Source organism: Kryptolebias marmoratus, linkage group LG22 (genome assembly GCF_001649575.2).
Source record: "Kryptolebias marmoratus isolate JLee-2015 linkage group LG22, ASM164957v2, whole genome shotgun sequence".
Classification (NCBI taxonomy): Eukaryota; Metazoa; Chordata; class Actinopteri; order Cyprinodontiformes; family Rivulidae; genus Kryptolebias; species Kryptolebias marmoratus.
Window position 1 is genome coordinate 7,429,041 of NC_051451.1, and position 16,180 is coordinate 7,445,220.

At 39.6% G+C, this 16,180-nt stretch overlaps 1 protein-coding gene across 3 annotated transcripts in view; it reads left to right on the forward strand.

Moving 5' to 3' along the window:
- pcgf5b (polycomb group ring finger 5b) overlaps positions 1-14,838 on the forward strand; it is a 20,143-nt gene extending 5,305 nt beyond the window's left edge. The window contains exons 3-9 of one of the 3 annotated variants that reach the window (XM_017439315.3): positions 1,143-1,239; positions 1,494-1,549; positions 3,296-3,355; positions 4,714-4,883; positions 5,055-5,153; positions 6,698-6,787; positions 14,473-14,838. In XM_017439315.3, the coding sequence (XP_017294804.1) occupies positions 1,143-1,239; positions 1,494-1,549; positions 3,296-3,355; positions 4,714-4,883; positions 5,055-5,153; positions 6,698-6,787; positions 14,473-14,520 (620 nt within the window). In that variant the 3' untranslated portion in view covers positions 14,521-14,838. The remainder of the gene's footprint in view (positions 1-1,142; positions 1,240-1,493; positions 1,550-3,295; positions 3,356-4,713; positions 4,884-5,054; positions 5,154-6,697; positions 6,788-14,472) is intronic. The other 2 variants (XM_017439318.3, XM_017439317.3) reach the window with 2 other exon arrangements.
- Positions 14,839-16,180: the final 1,342 nt, after the last annotated feature.

Below are 16,180 nucleotides of genomic sequence, written 5' to 3' on the forward strand. Positions count from 1 at the left end.
CATAAACGCATCGACAAACACTTTGTGTCTGCAAAACATGTGAGGAGAGCTGCAGACGAGGGACAATCCAGAAATGGTCATGAATGTCAGTTTAGAAGCTATCAAAGTTCTCAAATAAAGCACCTTTTGAGAATGTCAATGTTTGTTGATAATTATCTTATAAATCTAGTAAGTATTTTTGGTTTATATACTAAAAGTTATGGTTGTTTATTGATTTTAGTAAAAAAAAAATCGAAACTTTTCATCGCAACTTTTAGGAAAATGCCCCACGAAATCAGGCATTTTAGCCCGCAACAATCACAAAAAATGCCCGCGAAATCCTGGAGGGATTGTCTAATGAAGCACCGTTAAAGTTATAAGACATACATCCAATAAATAACCACTAAATCAACCATAAATATTCCTGAACATTTATTGTGGTGTCTGTCAACAGAAATTATGAGCTGTTGAAATGATGAAACAAGCTCTTAAATATTATAGAAACGTTATTGTTGCCATTTAGTGTTTTGGATATATTAATAAATATAATGACACTGATATGACTTCTTGACTGGGGATTGAACTCTGACCCTCCCACAGGTGAAGCGGATATGTTAACCATTATCCCAACAGAGACAAGATAGAGTGAACCACTTAGCTATGCCAGCTCTCCTGTTTTTGTTTGTTTTTCATCCATTTTTTTTTCATCTGTGAAAAAAACATAATGGCTTTCATGTTGGTCTTCAAAAGTCTTTAAAAACACCAGAAAAATTTGCTAGTCACAAATGAAAAACACTTTGTTTTTTTTACAGAGGACAAAAATCCATCGTGGCGATGGGAGAACTTTAATCCCTGAAAATATTTTTGGTCAATCAACAAGAAGTAGCCGGCAAAACTTTAATTAAGGTTATACAGCCATTTTCGGCGGCTACTTTTGAGCCCCCTGCTGTTGTGGAAATATAACCCCAGAGTAAAAGTTTCTTGTGAAATTAAAGGTGACGCGAGGCGTTTCTTGACACCTGTCTGCTCGCATTCAGGGTTTATTCAGTATGTCGTATGCCATCACGTGACTGGATGTCATTCGGCTAACGGGCTTTTTAAAGGTTCGCTGAAGAAAACTTTCATTGAAACCCAATAACTGAGGTTAATGTTGTGTGTTCCAGTCTGTAAGAGCTGTATTGTGCAGCACTTTGAGGAAAGTAACGACTGTCCGAAATGTGGCATTCAGGTGCATGAGACCAACCCTCTGGAGATGCTCAGGTAAGATAACCTCCTGTGCTTCTTTTAATTTGACTTTTGTATTTCATTTCCAGTGATTTTCTGCCACATGTAAACAACTTTTTAAAATCTTTCTCTTAATGTAATCAAACGGTTGCTAATTTTAATAACAGTAGTTTTTAGTGCTTGGACCATTCATGATTGATGTATTCGTTTTAGGTTCGTTTTGTGATTTCGTACTTATTAACCTCTAATCCCTCTCTTTCCTTCTCCCTGTCTCTCTTTCATACTTTCAGGTTGGACAACACCCTGGAGGAGATCATTTTCAAGCTGGTGCCTGGACTCAGAGAAAGTGAGTCTGACACTCTTTTTTTTTTTACTCTGTCCTAAAGTTGTTTGAACTTATGTGATTCAAGGAAGGTGTTTTAAAAATCAACACTCCAGTTGCATTACTTAAAGGTTTGGCCGGATGGTGGCGCTAGAGTACAGGTCAACTCACTGATTTTCAAGGGGTTATTTATGTATTCAACAAATAAGCAAAGTGCCTGTCACAAAAACGTGGTCAACAACATTCTGTAAATCATTTTCAGGAGGTAAATATCCCTGGGGTCAAATTGACCCCAAGGACCAAATTTGTTATTATATTTGAGGACGATAGGATTGGTTAACCAGGTGTTCAGTGTTCAGGAGCGCCACCAAGGAGCACCCGCACCCCTCGGAGGCAGTTTTATGCATGATCTGCTATACAGGAAATATCTGTTGAACTGGTTTTAATGAAAATAATCACTGGATGTACATCTACCACTGATTAACCTTTGGAGTCAACTTGATTCAAGATGGCTACCATAGCTAAATGACCTTAGCAGACAGAAAAATGACCATAAAGATGCTGGGCTACAATTTGGTGTGATTGTGGCTCTGAGAGTGATTCACAACACATACTGTAGGCACCGTCTGCATTCTGTCAAGAAATGTTTGTTTCAACTATGAACATGAATTTTAGGACAGAGAGGACAAACTTTAATGGGTTGTGGTTTAATCTGTTTTCAAAAATATCAACTTCAAAGTAACAATAAAACACAAAACAATAAGTAGGTCTATGTATTTTAGAAAGTTCCATAACCCCCACATTGCAGTATTATTCATATAGTCCATTCAAGACAACAACACGATAAAAGTCGTGAAACTCCGATGTTGGTTTTGAGTTTTGGTGTGTCAGCCTAAGATTACAAGTCGCCCCAATCAGACATAAACCTATAAACATATTTTGTTTTCAAACTCCACTGAAGTTTGTTTGACACTTCAGGTTGCAACAAAACAAACTACAAACCATCTTTACAGTGAAACACTTTTGTGTAACTGTTTTTTTTTTTTTTTTTCATTCATCCATATCGCTTCCCGCGCCCCTCCTGCAATGGCACTGTGCCCCCCCAGGGGGTGCGCCCAACACTTTGGGAATCACTGATTTGAGTTATGACAAAGTCGGACTCTTTATTTGTGTCGGCGACCATGATGGAAGAACAACAAAGAAGAACCTGCTGAATAGCGTAAGATTCAGTGACACAGAATCTGCTGAGTCACTGGTTGCCATGGCGATTCCTGCTTTTTCTAAGAAGCAGAGGATGAGGGGCAGCACACAGCCCAACTCTTTAGGCAGACAGAAGTAAAGCCAGAAACAATCTGTTGCTGTTCAAAACGAAAAGTTGTATGAAAGAAATTTTGAACTGTAAGCATCAGAAATTTGTTGGCCGTACGTGTAATCTTCATTTATCTACATTGTCTTATGTAGGAGCTATGGCTGGTGAAAGAGTATGTCCACTTCAGGTCTTAAAGGGATTCAATGGACGTCAATGAGGGTTTGGGTGTGGGACTCTGCACTCTGGGGAGATTTGAGAGAAAACTATGAGACTTAAAGCAACGAGAGACCCATTGGGGGAAAGAAGACAGAAATGCCCCTTATATAGATGTCCAAACTGTTTAAAAACTGACAAGTATTCTAATAATCCAGGATTCTGAACTGATGGATTTAGTAGCATTTTGTCTGAATGTTTGTGTCACAGTTTGCTTCTTCTTTGTATCTATTGTTGATGCCATCTAGAAGAGGAACAGCAAGAATTTGAATTCTGGAGAAGGAACCAGCCCAAAGAAAATGGCCAAGGTGAGCCTTTGGTTCCATAAACATGACTAAGCAGGATTATTTCTAATCTTATGCTAATGTTCTGAGAGTTCAGTTTTTCTTTTTTGTTTTTTAATAATTACAAGAGAAAATACACACAAAATAATGAAATTAGGAGAGCTTTCGGTCAAGTTTTGAGTCATCAGCTTGTGGGAGATCATCAGATTTATTTGGTGTAGATTTCAGGGAATTTTCTGCCTATATGTTTCCTTTACCACATTTATGTCAAACGGAAATTGTACTGTTCCTAGCAATGGGGAACTATTTTACTTACTGTTTGTTTTAACCACAATTGTACAACCTAATTCCAAAAATGTTTGGACATTGTTTGAAACTGCAGATAAAATCAAAGTGCAACGATTTGGAAATGTTATAAACCCAGATTTTATTCACAATGGAACATAGCAAACATCAAATGCCAAAACTAAGAAGTTGTACCTTTTTTTTGGCAAAAGAAAATTAAGTAAATTTGATTTGATGGCAGCAATACATCTCAAAAATGCAAGAAAAGGCTGTAAAAGTAAGTGGTACAAATAAGAAATAGCCGAAGGAACATTTTGCATCTAATTAGGTTAATTGTTAACAGGTTAGTAAGAGGACTGGGTATCGAAAGAGCATTTTAGAGAGGCTGAATATCTCTGAGCTCAAAGGACAAAACTCTGAAAGTCAATATTGAATGGCCGTGATATCCACGTCCTCAGGGACCACTGGATTAAAGACAGGTCTGATTCTGTTCTGGTCATCACTGCATGGACTCAGGAGCACTTCCACAAATCATTATCTGTAAACACAGTTCACCAGTTAAAGCTCTTTAATGCAAAGTCCATCTTCTCTGGACAAAAGCTCATTTAAAATGGACTGAGGCAAATTGGAAAACTGTTCTGTGGTCAGACAAATCTAAATGTGAATGTTTTTGGAAACCACATACTTCATACTAAAGAGATGAGGGACCAACCTGTTTTAGAATTCTGCCTCTCTGATGGTATGGGGGTGCATTAGTGCCTCTGGAATGGGCAGCTTACACATCTGAGAAGACACCAACAGTGTAGAAAAGTACATACAAGTTTTAAGACAACCTATCTAGCAAACTAGACCCAGGACTGTTAAGCAGTTAGAATCCTACAGCAGACAAGAATGGGACAATATTCACTCCAAAACCTCCAGCAGCTGCTCTCCTCAGTTCCTAGATGTTTACAGAATGTTGTTCTCATAGTGAGAATCATGGACATGTCCCCACTTTTTCGAGATGCGTTGCTGCCATTAAATTCAAAATGACTCTGTTACTTTGTGTCCTGTCATATAGGAACTTACGAAGTCATGTTTGATCATTTCTCCCACAGAAATCCCACGGTGTCAGTGGCTGCCTGATGGAGGGGGTGACGGGGGTGCCGGTGCCGACGACGGAGGCGATGGAGGCGAAGATGGCGACTACCACCGGAGCGACCCTCAGATAGCCATCTGTCTGGACTGCCTGCACAACACGGGGCAGTCAGGGGAGAGCACCGTAACGGTGGGCTTTAAGAACGTTACGCAGTTGTATTTTCGAGTGTGACAAAACCAGGCTTCTTGCTAATTTTATTCCCAGAAAAGTAAAAAAACAAACAAAATAAAAAACAAATTTTTTTGCTAAGTTTTTGTTTCTGTAATGCGTCTGATTAAAACATTTTTTCCTTCCATTTAGGACTTGATGAAGAGGTTCATCCGCTGCTCCAGCAGAGTCACTGTGGGAACAATTAAGAAATTTCTCAGTCTTAAACTGAAGCTCCCGAGTTCTTATGAGGTAAGAAAAAATCTGCAACTGTCCAGTTTCGAACTAAGACCGAACTTTTCACGAGTCAACTTACAGAAGCGCAATAATATTTTACTTAAGGTTTTGTTAAACAGTAGCTGAAGGTGTTGTTAAAAAGCTTCTGCAGCAAACAGAAGTTTCAGAATTTTAAAGGAAAAATATTTATTCCTCTCTAAATGCAAGTTATTCTAAACCTTTATAAAAAAATACATCCATGGGAAGAAAAGAGTCCACGCTAATTCAGTTTTAGAGTTACATATGAGGAACATAATCAGTATAATCTGGTCTTTACCAGGTTCTAAAATTATTCAGCTCTAACCTCAAATGAACAAAAATACACAACGGTTTCCACCATGTCATTATTTAATAAACCATAACAACATGAAAGACTAAATCCACTCCCTGATCCAGCAGCTTGTAGATTCTTGTTTAGCACCAGTCTTAATAGTTGTTTTTAATATATATTATAATATAACTCTTAATAGTTGTTTTCTGTTTGACTTTACCATTCTCTCACATGGTTGGGGATGAATTTTGGCCCTCTCTTTTTTCTAGTGTTGCTTCAGTTCACCGAGGTTTGCAGACGTTTGTTTCTGCTCAGCCCTCTCGAGACCTCACCACATCATTTCAGTCAGGATAAGTTCTGGATGTTCACTGGACCATTGTTCTGTTGCATCACGACTAACTTTGGTCCAAGCTTCTTTTGTCAGACAGATGGTCTCACATTTGACTCCGGAATCCTGTGGTCTACAGAGGAGTTCATGGTCGCCAAACCATCACACCTCCACCACTGTGCTGATAGCTAGTATGAGGTGTTTAAGGTCTGATCTTGAGGGGAAATTGTTGTGACGTCCGCTCCTTGCAAGATTCACATCTGTCTTGGAATGAACTCCAAATGGTTTAGAAACGACCTTTAACCCTTCCCAGACTAATGGGCAGGAACAGTTGCTTCTCTAAGGTAATTGCTGATGTCTTTCCTCCCTGGCATTGTGTTCACAAACACAGCTTTTCCTTGTTGGCTTCACTTTTGCTTACAAAACAATGACATGGTGGAAACTGCTGTCTTTTTGTTTACTTGAGGTTAGATTTAAGTAGATTTCAAACACGATAGAGACCAGATTGGTTTTGTTATGTCATGATACATAACAACCTGGGAACTGAAACGGGGGGGGGGGGCTTTCTTTGTCCCCTGACAGTAGGCATGTAATGATTAAGGTAATGTCAAACTCAGATCAGGCTGACTTTGATTTTCATTCACTTTCTGTTTTAAAATTTCACTCCGTTTATTGGTGCCATCAACCACGCGCTTGTTCAAGGAGAAAAAGATTTCAGACTTGAGCTGAAGGCACACAGACACACACACTCTCTCTCACACACATTTAGGTTTTCAGAGCAACCTCCCACTCTTTACCACAGCAAACTTCCCTTCCTCCCCCTCTTTTATTTGTCATTTTCAAACAGATTTTCTCACAGTTGTCATATTGAGATCATTCACACACAACTCATTTGGTGTATTTTTGTTCTAAATCCCCCAGTTAGACGTGCTTTGTAACGGAGAGATCATGGGCAGAGATCACACTCTGGAATTCATCTATATGACCCGATGGAGGCTGCACGGAGAGAACGTAAGGCAGCCATGTTTCCTGTTCCTGTTTATCAGTTTGCATGCTGCATTGGTGCAGAGAAGCAAATATACAGTGCCTATAAAAGAAAAAAAATCACTCACTTGGATGTTTTATGCTTTTATTGCTGTCATAAATCAATTACGGTCAGTATAGTTTGGTCTTTTTTGACAAAAGAATAAAAAAATAAATAAATAAAATACTTCAATGTCAAAGTGAAATCAGATTTCTACAGAGTAATGCAGATCGAATAAAAATATGTGATGTAAAATAAGTGATTGCATAAATATTCACCCCCTTTAAAGTGACTGTCCTAATTCAACTCAGAGAAAAGATTATTTAAAATTTCAAGTCAGGGGATAGGTACAAAAAGATTTCCAAGACCCTAAACATCTCAGGAGTAATGGAAGGAAGGAAGCAGGAAATGGAAGGAGTATGGGACATGTATAAATCTACCAAGAGCTCAGTCCTCACAAACTGAGTGATCATGAAGAAGGAGAACAGAGAGAGAAACCACCAAGACACCTGGGAGCTCTCTGAAGGAGCTCCAAGCTCCAGCAGGTGAGATGGGAGAGACTGAGCTACAACAACTGTTGACAGATTCTTCATCAGTCTTAGCTTTATGGGAGAGTGGCAAAGAGAAAGACACTGTTGAAGAAAACGAGATGTGGAAGACTCAATGGTGAAGTGGTTTTCTGCAGATAGCCCTAGTCGAAATTTGGTGTGACTTTGAGGTTTTCTTTTTTTGTTTTTTTTTTCTTTGTCAAAAAGACCACTTTATACTGACTAGGATTGATTGATGACAGCAATAAAAACAACAAGCTCTAAATCCTCCTGTTGGTAACAAATATCATTTATGAAAAAAAAAAAAAAAAGTTTGAGCCTTATTTGGGTGAAGCAAAAGTTGTGGTTGTGGTTAAACAGCCGGAAGGCAAAGAAAAGGCTGTGGGTTTAGTCGTGAGTGCCACTAAACAATATTCATGTATGCAAACTTCCTGAACAGATATGTTGTTTATCGAACAGTATTTTGCAAAATATAAAACAATCTTACCTTGAGAAATTACAGAGTTTTAGGGTTTTTGGTCAAATTTTGAAAATAATATTAGGCGTGATGCCATGCTCAGGGTATGTGTTGTCAGTAATTCTCAGCTACTACCACTTCAGTTTTTAGATCAGTATCTGAAAAATTGACCAGCTTCTAGACATTTCTGTGTTGTCTAAGGACAATTAGCTGTGGTAGACATCTTGCATTGGATTGACTCCAAAAGTTGATCCGGCGTATATGTAATTCCACTGATTACTTTTGGAAAGTTTTGTTAAAATCTATCCAGTGGTTCATGAGATATTTTGCTAACAGACAAAAACAGATGGACTCCCTACAGTTAAGGCTAAAGTTTTAAGCAAAGGTCTCATGTAATAAGTAGCACTCAGAGTATCTATTGTAGATCACGCTCAGCTACTACCACACCAATGTTTGGCTCAGTATCTGTAAAACTGGCTGAGTTATAGCCGTTTTTGTGGTTTTAAAGGGTGATTAGCTGTGGTGGCCATCTTGAATTTGGTCGACTCCAAACGTTAATCAGTCGTAGATGTTCATCCAATGATTACTTTCTGGCAGTTTCCTTAAAATCCAACTAGTGTTTCATGAGATATTTTGCTAATAGACAGACAGAGTTGACTCCAATAGTTAAAGGCAAAGTTTTAGAGTTTTCAGAGATCTCACACAATCATTCAGCTTTAGCATCATTTATAATCTTGTTCCCCTCCTGTAGGTTTCTTTTTGTAACTTACAAAACTTACCCTGCAAACCTGCTCGGGTTAAAAATCATACATATTGTAGTTTATGCGCTTAAAGTTCCGTCCTGAGTGACTGGCTGCGTTTGTGCGCGTGTTAGCGTGAGTTATGAGCTGGTGAAAAGTCCGATCCGCTCGGCGACGGTAAGTGAGGAGTGTAGACAGCTGGCCCTGTAGGAGGCAGCAGCTCCGGTGTCACCGGGCAGAGAGGAAACAAAATTCAGGCTTAAATGAAGGATTTCTCATCTCCAGCTGTGCTCACATGAGCTCACGTCTTTATTACATAATTAGGAGAGGAATTAGATTTTTTTGGGGGGTTTGTTTTTTGTAGCTCTAAGGAAGAAGAAGAAAAAAGAAATCTCTTTTCTGTGCGTGGAAAAAGAAAAACACGGTTTTATTTCCCCATCTTCTTTTTCAGTCATGTTGCATGAAGACTACAAGTTCCACCAACAGTTGTATTTGCTTTAAACTGATCCCAGAACAACACAATCAGAGCGGTTATAACCGCTTTAAACTAAGACATATGACTTTATGAATCTAAATTGAAATCCTTCCTGTCAAATAAATAGATGCAGTCTTCTTGGACATGTCCTTTACCATCTGTTTTTTGCACCAAACAGTCAGCAGTCCATTCAAGTCAGATTCTAATCAGATTTCAGTCAATTTAGTCCAAATATATTATGTTCACATGCAGCACATTGTGAAATGCCAGTCAGTAAAAAGGCTAGCAATCTAAGGAAGCCAGCGGATCGTGTCAAAGCATCACGTTGTTGCAGTCTCCTGTCCTGAGCAGCACGTTGGTGACAGTGGAAAGGAATGACTCCCTTTTAACCGGAGGAAACCTCCAGCAGAACGAGAACCAGAACCAGGCTCAGGATGAGCTCACCTCTGCCTCGACCGGCTGGGATTAGAGAGGACAGGTGGAGTTCCTATTGGAGGAAAACCACAGGTTAATCGCAGCAATAATCGCATGTTTAAACAGGGAAAAAGACAGCAGCAGAGTGAGGAATCGTGGTCAGTTTGCCACCAGCAGTCTAAGCCTTATAACCGAAAGCTCTGCCTCCCATTCTGCTTTTAGAAACTTTAGGAACCACAAGTAAACCTGCAGTTTGTTGGTACTTATAAAGAGACTATTAATTACTGCGTTATTGTCGCGTGAAACTTAGTGTTTGACCTAATTAGTATCACAGATGCTTTCAAGTTTTTCATCAGCCATTCACCCTATTTAAAGGGAACAAGCGTGCCACTGGGTAGTTTGGTATTTTGGGACTGGAAAGCCGCAGAGTCAACTCCCGGCCACGTCCATGTGTCGTGGTATCCTTGAGCAAAACACCTAATCCCTAACCACTCCCTGGGCAGCTTAAATGGCTGCTCTGCTTGTGTGTATGTCACATGTGTGATGGGTCAAATGCAGAGAACAAATGTCATTATTGGATGGACCCCTACAATGACGACAACATATGACACTTTTTTTCCCCTAACATGGCTCAGGAACAAGATCGATGTCTATGTTAAAGGTAAGCTTCATGTTCCTATGAACAATTGACCTCAGCTGCCAATATTAATAAAAAGCCGAAGGCTCTTGGCACTGTAGCCAACCTCCCATGACATGGACACAAGAGGAAATGCAACCCCAGGTTGATCAGACAGACAGTGAGGATGGTAGAAAAAGGTACGTCGAGGTACATCATTTTCTGGTGCAACCTCTGTCACTTTTTGAATCATAGCAAGCTCCATGCAAGAAGACGCAGGAGGACTCCACTACTGACAGAAAACCCCCCAAGAAAGCCAGACTGGAATTTGCCAAAATCAATGTTGTCAAGCCTCAAAGTGTCTGGAACTGATGAGACAAAACTGGAGCTTTTTGTTTTTACATTTTAACATAAAAAACTGATATTGAATGACAGCTTTTCTTGGAACCGAGACTAACCAACAGGATGTTTATTTGACCTGAAGATCTAGATGTTCTTTAACTTGTGAACCTGTGCAAACAGAGATTATCCTGTTTTGATTTGGGTTGTCTCGTTGTCCTTAACGTTCAAATCAAAGGTGGGTGGGTTTGACCTAAGGTCAGTTCTCAACCTGAATTAATGAAAGCCTAATTAAATTTATGAAAAAGCTTTGAGGAAAAAAAAAAAGGGGGGGGGGGCACTAGAAGCTACAGTTTTTTGGCGGCATTCCAGTGCCTACTCCACCTCCTCTCCACCCATCTCTCTGATGCTCCACGACAAGAAACAGAAGCCAGTCCTTCACCTTTATTTATGTCCTGACAGCTGAGTCACAAGCATTAACACCAAGCACTTATTTCTGGGTTCTGCTTTGACGATGTTCAGCTAAAGATAATGTGAGGAGAGTGGCAGAACAAGAGGAGACAGATGCAGAGAAGGAAAGCCGTCGTTCTAGAGTGTCTCTCAAGATGGCTGCCACATCCAGCTGACTTTCGAAACGCAAAACCAGCTTGAACACAGCCAGTTTTCCAGATATTGACGTAACATTTGGTGTGGTAGCACATGAGGCTAATGCCCAACACGTATTCTGAGCGCTAATAGATTGCACAAGATCTCTGTTTAAATTTTTCCCATTAACTATTTGCAGTTAACTCTGTTTGTTAGCAAAATATTTTTGAACCACAATACAGATTTTAGTGAAACTTTCAGTAAATTGTAACTGGATGAACCTTTATGTCTGATTAATGTTTTGAGCCAACCCGATTCAAAATGGTTGCCACAACCAACTGACCTTAGAAAACAACAAAATGGCTGTAATTCAGTCAATTTTTACAGATATTGTGCTAAAATTTGGTATGGTTGTGGCTGGGAGTCTTTCACAGCATATAATCCTAGTGATACCTGTTGTGCGACATCTTTGCTGAAAACCTCAGCATTAACCGTTTCAGTCATTCCCATTTGTCTGTTAGCAAAATATCTCATGAACCACTGAACATATTTTAATGAAACTTCCAGAAAGAAATCGCTGGATGTATCTCTACAAGTGATTGACTTTTTGAGTCAATTCTATTCAAGATGGCTGCCACAGCAAGCTGATATTACCCAACTCAAAACTGGCTGTAACTCAGTCAGTCGCATAGATATTGAGCTAAAATTTGATGTGGTAGTTACTGAGAGTCATCTTTAAGACATACTTTAAGATTTCGCATGAGATTGTGCATAATGTTATCTACAAGGTTCGCCAAGAATGCTCCTAAACTCCACCTCCTCTCATCATAGAATCATTTTAGTTTTAAACTCTGTGTTGAAAGGTGTCAGGTGAGATGCAGTGCTTTAAGGAGCCAAAGTCAAGGATGTCCTCCACATAGAAAAATCTAAAACTCTGAGCTGACAACATGCTGACAGCTTCGGAATACGAAGCCGAATGTGCAGAAAGAATCGGTGTCGGAGATACAGCGGTGCAGTGACACTCCGCGTAGACTGGAGTTTGTTTTGTTTGGTTCGAGGCGTGATGCTGCACAAATTCAGGCAAACGTGACAGCAGCAGCTGCACCGACAGCCTCGAGGTGCCTGAGATACGAGGCCAGAAACAGGCCTCACTCTGCTGCTGTGATCGCACAAAGATCCAGCATCGGTTTCAAACGTGTTTGTGGTTTTTCATGAAAAGACGCCAACTTAACCCAAGTGATGGGTGGCTCTCACGTGAAGGAAACAAGCCCCTCGAGCTTGGACAGAATTATTTGCTCAAGTATGACAACATAATAGAGAGTGTTAGCTCCTAAGGCTCAGTGTAGGAAGTTCTCCCCGCAGGTCTGATAACAGGCAGTGAACGATCACCGATGCAGCTACGATTTCAGAACATAAAAGCTCTAAAATATTCATTTGTGTCTTTCTGTGCAGTGCAGCACTATGGGATTGTCTATCACAAATAATTTAGGCAGAAAAAATGGAGAACATCTAAAATTCTTCTCCAAGTACCATTACCCCTCACTGGTGTAAGCTATAAATCAGACGAGAGGCAGGTTGGTAAAACACGAGCTTTAATTTGACTTGTAGAAGTTAAAGGGATGGGCTGGTCACTCTTTTTTATCAAAAAGTTATTGACACCGAGTATGAAGAAAAAGGCAGAAGCCAAGGCTAGGCTAATGGCTTGCCAAACAAGCATCTTTTTTTTTCAGAATTGGTTTGGCCTTTAAAACAAATATATCTCAAAAATGAAGTATCAGAATGAAAGAATGCTACAATAGCCTATATTAAACCTACCCTTTTCTGGCTTTACCTTTTCAGCAAGTGAGATAGGAGGGACTGAGCTACAACAACTGTTGCCCAGGTTCTTTACCAGTTTGAGCTTTATGGGAAAATGGCAAGGAGAAAGACACTTTTGAAGAAAACTCAAATTAATATTAATTCTACACTAAATTTTGCCAAACAAAATGTGGAAGACTCCATGGTTAGGTGCTTCTCAGCATCTGACCCTGTCGCGAAATCTGGGGAAATCTTTGAGGACAATCTGATGCTGTCTGCAAAAGAATTGTGTTGTAGCTCAGTCTCTCCATGTCACCTGCTGAAGCTTGGAGCTCCTTCAGAAAGCTCCCAGGTGTCTTGGTGGTCTCTCTCTGTTCTCCTTCTTCACAGTCACTCAGTTTGTGAGGACAGTCTGCTCTTGGTAGCTTTACACATGTCTGATATTCCTTCCATTTCTTAATGATGGATTTAACAGAACTCCTGGGATGTTTGGGGCCTTGGAAATCCTTTTGTATTCATCCCCTTACTTGAATTTTTAAAAAATCTTTTCTTAGTTGAATTAGGACAGTCACTTTTAGTGGAGGTGGCAATGGGTATTTATGCAATCACTTATTTTACATGACATATTTTCATTTAATTGGTATTACTTTGTTGAAGTTTAACTTTACTTTGTCATTGAAATAGGTTTGTTTGGTTTGTTTTTTTTTTGCCAAAAAGGCTAATTTATATTGACCATAACTTTTTTTTTAATCCATAAAAGGATAAAACATCCAAGGGTTGAATAATTTTTATATTCACTGTAGGTAGTTTTGTCTTCTTTTTAACTCTGTGTGTCTCTCATGGCCCTGTAGTTTAATCTCAAATATCCTCAAAGTGTGCACACCTAAACTCTCATTGACTTCCATTAAATCCGAGCTCAGACGGGGTTTTTTTTTCAAAACCTAAAGTAGAGTGACTTTTACATTAAAGCCTAGATAAAAATATGTATGACCACCAGAAGTTTCTGCAGTTCACAGTTTAAAAGAATTTGTTTTGTATGACCTGTAGTTTTCACAGAGCAGCAGTTTGTTTGAGGCTCAGTTTCTAGTTTGCGTTTCTGTCTGCCTGAAGAACAGGGCTGCGTCTGGCCCCTCTCTCCTTTTGCGTTTCAGAAAAGGCAGGAATCACCATGGAAATGGGTGACTCAGAAGGTTCTTAGTCAGTGGAGCTTCTGTTATTCACCAGGTTCCTCTTTGTTCGATTATTCCATCACCGCTGTCTCCATAACCCTGGAGAATGTTGTCCTGATTTGAACCTTTAAGTGAAAAAGGAATAAAGAAGCTCTGCAGAACTTGAAAGGCCAAAAAGAAAAAGAAAAGATTAGTTTATTTGAATTTAATTGAAAACTTTTTCCAAACTTTGTGTTGAAAACTCAGGAGCGCTGACAATTCTGACCAGAGTTTCTGGAGAAACAGACATTTGAGTTTAGTCTAGTATTTGTTGCAAATGTATTTGTTTCTTTTTGAGCTGCTTGAAAATAAATGTTTCTTTTTAATAATTGATGACCTGCGCACAGAATCCTCCTGTTGATCCAGTATTTATGAAACCCTTCCTCTCTGTGTGGTTACCCTCTCATGAGTGGTTGGATAATAAACCAAAAGATTGATTTTTTTTTCCATCTTCTTCTGAAATAGTTTTTCTTTTCCTTCCTGCCTCTTTCAGACGTATCCCATGGTTCTGGAGTACCGGCCACGTATCGACTTCGGCTAAACGGCGGTTGCAGAAGGAGGACAACAATCGCGCACACAATATATGCACACATTAACACACAGCAACTGAAACATGCCTAAAATGTGCAGATTAAGAGAAAGATTTAGATGTATTTTTGTACAGCCGATGATGAAGTGCTTTTGTTGTTGCAGTAAAAAGCTTTTATGCTACATAGAATAATATATGCTATAATATATGATATTTTTAAATGTATGTCCCTGTGCCTAAAGACCTGTTTGGATCAGAAATGAAGTACGATCAGATCTCCAGTTTGCCTGTCTAACCAACTGTAGATTAAATGTTGATTTTCTACTTTGGGTTCTTGTTTCAAATTCATCTTTGGCTTTGCTGTTTCACACTTCCTGATCATATATCTTTGATTTGTTCTAATCGTTTTAATAGGAATCGGTCAGGTGTTTCTTCTTATGTAGACGTCTAAAAAAATGGTTTCCTGCATTCGTCCTGGTTGAGGAGATCTTCAAGAGATTCTTACAGAGCAAGATTCGTGGTTTTTACACATTTTTACTTCTGAATTGTGTCAGGGTGGCAGATCATAATAGCAATATTCATTTCCATGTCCAAAGTCAGGAAATCGGTAAAAGAAAAAGGTGCCTAGAGCCAAAAGCTGCCAAAGAGTTAATATGTTGCACGGGGACCCTGATTGACTTTGAAGCACTGAAGCAGCATCAGCAAAACACGATGGCCAAAGAAGAAAGCAGTGATATCTTCAGCTCAAATGAGAGCCAATGAAGATTAATATGACTGAATTCCCAATAAAGCTGCTCTGACTCACATAATTTTCTGTTTTTGTTGTTAGAAAGCAAAATGTGTACAATTCTGATTAAAAAGTGGCTCATTGGGAGTAGATTTTAATCACGGTTGCATACAAACCCCAACATTGTTGTTCGATTTGAATAAAATCCTGATTTTACTTAAACACAGAGTCCTCTGACACATTAAAGACATCTGTGTTGGGATTTTAGCAATACTTACATGTGTGATGATCAGGAGAAAAGTTCAAAATGAACCAGCACAGCAGTCATAAATTTCATTAACTGGCCCGGTCCAGATGTGCTCCACTTTTGCTGCCCATGGGAAGGTGATAAAAGGGAAGGTCTTTTATCACACGCTGCTCACAACATTGTGTAATTTCAGTTAAAAAAAAAACAAATCCCATCTCTGCTTTTGTCTTGGTAGACATGTCCAGACGGAGCTACGGGGCAGACCATACAGCCAGAAAAAGCAGTTGAGAAACAAAAGCCTTTGAACTCAGTGCTGTTTCCAAAGAGCACCGCAAAACCCAGCATTAGCCTCAATTTCCTCTGCAAGTCTGTGACGTTTTTTAAAAATTTTCTGTCTCATATTTGTGTGAGGGTGGCACAGCGGAGCAGTGGTTAGAGCTGTCGCCTCCCAGCAAGAAGGTCACAGGTTCACTTCCTGGCTTGGGGCCTTTCTAGGTGGAGTTTGCATGTTCTCCCTGTGCTCATGTGGGTTTACTCCAGTTTCCTCCCATAGACCAAAAACATGGATGTTAGGGTTAATTGATAACTCTGAGATTGTCCCTAGGTGAGAGTGAGAGTGTGAATTGTTTGTCTCTGTGTCCCCTGCCTCTTGCATGGTGACTGCTGGAGATAGGCACTGGCTCCCCAGAAGCAGGTAA